General features: G+C 40.4%; 1 protein-coding gene across 1 annotated transcript in view; it reads right to left on the reverse strand.

Annotated features, from left to right (window-relative positions):
* The window catches only part of lhx5 (LIM homeobox 5), a 30,053-nt gene extending 29,148 nt beyond the window's left edge, over positions 1-905 (reverse strand). Inside the window, exon 1 of the mRNA XM_007570791.2 lies at positions 252-905. Coding sequence (XP_007570853.1) covers positions 252-424 — 173 coding nt within the window. The 5' untranslated portion in view covers positions 425-905. The remainder of the gene's footprint in view (positions 1-251) is intronic.
* Between the last annotated feature and the right edge of the window lie 4,466 nt (positions 906-5,371).

Raw genomic sequence — 5,371 nt, forward strand, 5'->3', positions numbered from 1 at the left:
TTATATATAATTTGTTAAAGGCAATTTCACTAGAATGTTGCATAAAGCTGACTATTGTCACTGCATTGCTTTTACTGATTTGATTTTAAAGGTGAATTATTTTTAAACTGATCTGTTTTTGGTCCAATATGATTGGGTCAGATTTTTTTTTTCGCGTGAAATTTAACATTTTGACCCTTAACAATCTACGCAAAAAGAAAAAGAAAAAGGAAAAAATCCTCCCAACCGAGTCCAGTCTTTCTCCGCGTTACCTGAAAAAGTCCATTTTGCAATAGAGCTTTCCGTCCCGGGAGAAGCACTTCTCGGTCAGGTTGCAGTTGCATTCGCAGCACTGGACGCACTTGGCGTGCCAGGCTCTGTCCAGCACGTTGAGCAGGAACCGGTCCAGGATGGGCCGCTCGCAGCCGGCGCAGAGGACCATCATGTTGCCGGCCCGTGAGACGCCGAGTGCCGACCTCCCTGCTGCACGGACTGCGCTGCTCGGACTGGGGCAAGCCGGCTCTACGCGGAACAACGTCTTGGCTCCTGGTTGATGAGCTCTGCCGGGGTGAAAAGTGGAAGATTCTCCCCCAACCCTCAATCCACCAGAGGGAAAAAAAAGAAGAAGAAGAAGAAAAGAAAAAAAGGACTGTTCCGGTCCTGAGTCCTGGGTCGGGATGCTGTCACCAATCCACAATCCAAAAGAAGAGAGGGAAGAGATTTCAGGGCTGCGTGATGCACAAACCAACCATATTTTCTCTCTTCTGTTTCAAACACCTAAAACGTCATCTTTCATTTATTAGTTTAGGTTTTTTTTTTAATTATTATTATTTAAAATAATCCCCTCATCGCTCGCGCCTTGTTTTTAGTCCAGTAATTTCCTCCGGGCTCACCTCACGTTGCCACTTTCACATCACTGTGCCTGGGTTATCATGAGAGAGGTTTTTTTTTTTCCGCCAAGCGCGGAGCTGCATCCAGAGCTCAGATTGGACGAGGCCCCTGTTAATTCCCCGCATCAGACGAGCCAATCAGAGCGCAGTTGTCATGGTTACACGCTCATAGCTGTGTGTGTGTGTGTGTGTGTGTGTGTGTGCGTGTGTGCGTGTGCGTGTGTGTGTGTGTGTGTACATAGCCTCCGAGCCAGGACCCCGGAGCGCAGAAATACCTGGGCCCCGTTTGTGGTGACGCCGGTTCATGGAGACTTCGCACATGAATTCATTCACTCTGGAGATTCCTGTAAGCACACTGAGATCAAATTAAAAACAACAACAACAAAAAGATATTAGGAGTTATCCAAAACAATGCTTTCTGATACATACCCTCAGCGGCCTTGCGTGACAAGAGGAGGAGAGGGTAGGTGGGGGGGCCTCGAGGGCCTTTCTCATGCACGCAGCTATTTACAGGGAAATGCGATGGATTAACTGGAGCTTATCAATGGGGAGAGCCCGGTCACCTGGTGCTTTAACAGGGCGGCCCCCAGCCGAAGGGAATTTCAATATTTACCAACAGGCTCGTTTTGTTGGTTGCAGTTAAGCAAACAAGCAGAGAGGCTAATTCGTGTAAGTGGACGCAGGAGAGGCTGGTTCTGCTCCGCCTTAACGGGGCATTATATTTGGGGTCTCGTTTGAATGACTGCAGGTGTGAATTTTCACTCATTTTACGCGACTGAGGTCTTTGAGGACGATAATGAGAGTTAAACTAGGGAGACGTTAGCTTAAGTACACGAAAGAGTGATGAGCTAAAAGCAACAAACAACACGACATTTTTCCTTCAAACTTTTCCCTTAATGTGCGCTGTGTTTATTTTAAGCTGGAAATACTTGACAAGCAAATAAGTGAGTAAGATGGGAGTCACTGTTAACCTTGAGGTTTGGGACATGAACTCGAAAAGGCTGAATTTCTGGGGTTTGTTTGTGGTGGAACTTTAAATTAAGGCCCAGGAATAAGAATAAGAAAAACTTTAATATTGATTGTCCAAAACAGTCTAATACTCTACAACTAAAATCAGCTGATCTGACAAGTTTCTAAAGTAACATTCACTCTCCTAAACTAATTTTGACTTTATTAACTGGATTTTGGTAATTGAGAAAGGACAAAAAGTGCAAAACAATAAACAAATAAATAAATATTACAACTTTTAAATCATTGTCCAGGACTGTCCAGGCAGTGGAGAGTCAACATAGGGAGATTACCCCCTTCCTGACTGGAGACAACCCAACTCTTAGTCTCATCCTTGATTTGCCATTGACTGGTCCAGGTCTGAGCTCATGCAACACAATACGATTTTATTATGGTCAGCCCAAGGAATACACAAAGTAAGACTCTTCTTAAGACCCCCAGGCCAGCAGGGGGTCCCAACGACCTTTTAAACAGCATAGAAATATTTCAGAGAAAAATAACATCCTTTAGATTTGTTGTTGCTTATCAAGAATGAGTCTGCCTTCAAAATGTCTCTGAATGTCTCTGAATATCAAATATGGGGAAAAATATTAGGTCTCTGTTAAATGTAAACCCAATCTTATTGAGATAATGCAAAGAAAAATCTTTATACGCTAATGGGTGTTAACGTATTTGAATGCTACTTGTTGAATTATTCCTGCTAGTAGGGATACACAGAGTTATATTTCATGAATGTAAGAGTAAATAGATCAATAAAAAATATGTCTGAAGGCAAAATAAAGAGTTGATGGCGATTTCCCCTAACTCAGATTCCTAAATGAGTAATATTATTATTGGCAGCTGAAATCTGTAATCAAAATGATCAGATTAAACAAAAATTAAACTCGAAAGATAAAATTCACCATCTCCATACATATGGAACCTCAACCTTTTTCACATAGTTTTTAAACACACTGTATTATACTGCCTATAAAGTCTGCTATGCTAAAGTGTTAAGTTGTTTTTTTGTTGTGTTTAATAATTTAACTCTTAAATTTAAACCCAGAATTAAACTGAAAATTTAAATCAATTTTAACCCCTTTTAGACTATTGAATTCAAAACTGCCTCAAATCACCTCTTGCCTGTTGAGTCATTTTCTACTCATACCACAGACCTAGTGGAAGTACTTTTCCGCCATCTAAAGTCAAGTGTGTGAATGGCATCCATTTGTGATTTCTTTCTTTGTTTTTTTTGTTGTTGTTTTTTTAACTGTAAAAAGCTCTACTAATTAATGGACTGGAATGGATTGTACTGAAACTGTAAACAAATTTGAAAATGGAGTTCACTAAAAGGAGCATTTGAAAACAGTCTCAAAGTGCTGTTTCATTACTTGAGTCAAAGTACTGATCCTACTGATTAGGTATTACTCCAGTAAACTCTGTCAAATTATTACTTAAGTCAAAAATACCTAAAGTATTGAACGTACTAAAACATGGGATGTTTTTTGACGACATCTTTCACTGTAGTGTAATCAAAAATAATTGGGACAATTTGATGCTATATTGTACAGATCCCAGCTCACCAATAATAATGCTTTTTTTTTTTAGCTTTTCCTACACACTCAAAGACACTTTGCCGTTTCATGTATTATTCATTCATATGCCTATAAGGCAACATGAGTAGGACGAAAATGATTATTCTTCTTGAAATTGATTTAAGGTTGCATATCGCCACCCAGAGGTGTCGCGTGTAATTTCACTGTCGGTGGAACAAAATGGACAAACTACACAAACAAAAACCGACAGAAACAACAAATAACAGAAACATTTAGTGAAAGACAGTGAAGTAAACAGAATGATTTTATTGTTAAAATTTAATGGAGGGAAAGTATTGATTTAAAAAAAATCCACTCAAGTACATGTTCTGAAAAAATAGGGGTCCAACGATAAATCAGCTAGCCGTGAAATCGGCCTCAATTTTCTTGATTTTGGGAGATTGGTGATCAGTCAATACTTACAAGTGAAGCCGACCAATCTTATTTACGGTCTAAAAAATCAGCCACTGGCCACTAATGCTCTGCTGTGAGAAAGGTTTGACTGTTAGCCCCGCCCACCAGGTCTGTTCCGCCAACTCAGTGACTTTCTTGCTATATTTAGCAACACTTCATCCAGAAAAAAACAATCGGTGTCGGCCAAGAATCGGAATCGCCAGATCGGGCTTTTTAATACATCGGTAATCTGCCTTTGGTCAGAGAACTGTAACCGGTGCACCGACATTAAAAACTGTACTTAAGTACAGCACTCGAGTAAATTTACATTTTTACCGCCCACTTCTGTTCTGCCCAAATTGGTCTGTTTTAATAACTTTAAGTTTGAATCTCCGCCATATGGGAACAGACATTCCAAAGTGTCAGAGTATCTTCGACAATTACTTTTGTTGCAATTTTAAACTTTTTGATAACGCTTAAAAAATTAATTAAAACTGAAACCTTTCCCCTATTAAAGGAGGAAAAAGAAATAGGGAAGAAAAGCACCGGGGAGCATATTTGAAAGCAGCTACATAGCATGGTTGTTGCAAAGGAATAAAAAAAGGGAAAGAAAAAAAAATCCCAGTTTGCTGTTGCTTTTGTTGCGCTCCGCCGTGCGCCGCAGCCTCACCTGCGGAGAAGAATGAGGAAGCTGTCCGTGGTGCTGAAGGCAGGGAGCACCAAGGACAGCAACAGGCTTTCTTCTTTTCACTGCAAAAACCTCACGCGCTCGCGCGCACGCGCCGTCTACCCTCTTTCCATTTCGCAAACTCCGGTTCTATTCTGTAAACACTGCGCGCGTGCGGTATTCAAGGGGATTTTATGTTTACATCACCATAAATCCACCAAAGATGACTGTAAATAATCCTTTTTTTCCCGCCACAAAAGAAGACTTTCAAGTCACAAAGCTAGCAGTAGAATACATACATCTTTGTGACAATATGCCTGACAAGAAGTTAGTCAGTGTCTCTTTCTGTAAAAACGTAAACATTCTTAAAATTCCAAAGCGAAGCTCTGTTACATTAGGATTTACTTGAATTTTAATCACGTTCAAAGCTTAATAATGAGATCTTTCATGAACACACACATACACACGCTCTCTCTCTCTCTCTGTGTGTGTGTGTGTGTGTGTGTGTGTGTGTGTGTGGGTGTGTGTGTGTGTGTGTGTGTGTGTGTGTGTGTGTAGTGTGAAGAAGGCTCCAGTCAGCACTGAATGCTACAGGATGCCTTGCCTTGCAAACATTCAGAAAACACACACCTGAAATCCATCAAGCCCAGCAAAACCCACAAAAGAGGATCCGCTTCGAAATTTCGACGAAGCGTTTCATAACATTTCCATTTAGTTGTTTACGAGTTTGTTTACAAAGAAGAGGAACTTTGATAGTCCGCTTGTTTTTTTTTTTTTTTTTTTTTTTTACCCAAGGACCAACATCTGAAGTGGCTTAAGAATAATTTCTTTTCTCTGTCGTCAAGAGTTTGTTCATAAAA

This window comes from Poecilia formosa, unplaced genomic scaffold (assembly GCF_000485575.1).
Source record: "Poecilia formosa unplaced genomic scaffold, Poecilia_formosa-5.1.2 Scaffold269, whole genome shotgun sequence".
Taxonomy (NCBI): domain Eukaryota; kingdom Metazoa; phylum Chordata; class Actinopteri; order Cyprinodontiformes; family Poeciliidae; genus Poecilia; species Poecilia formosa.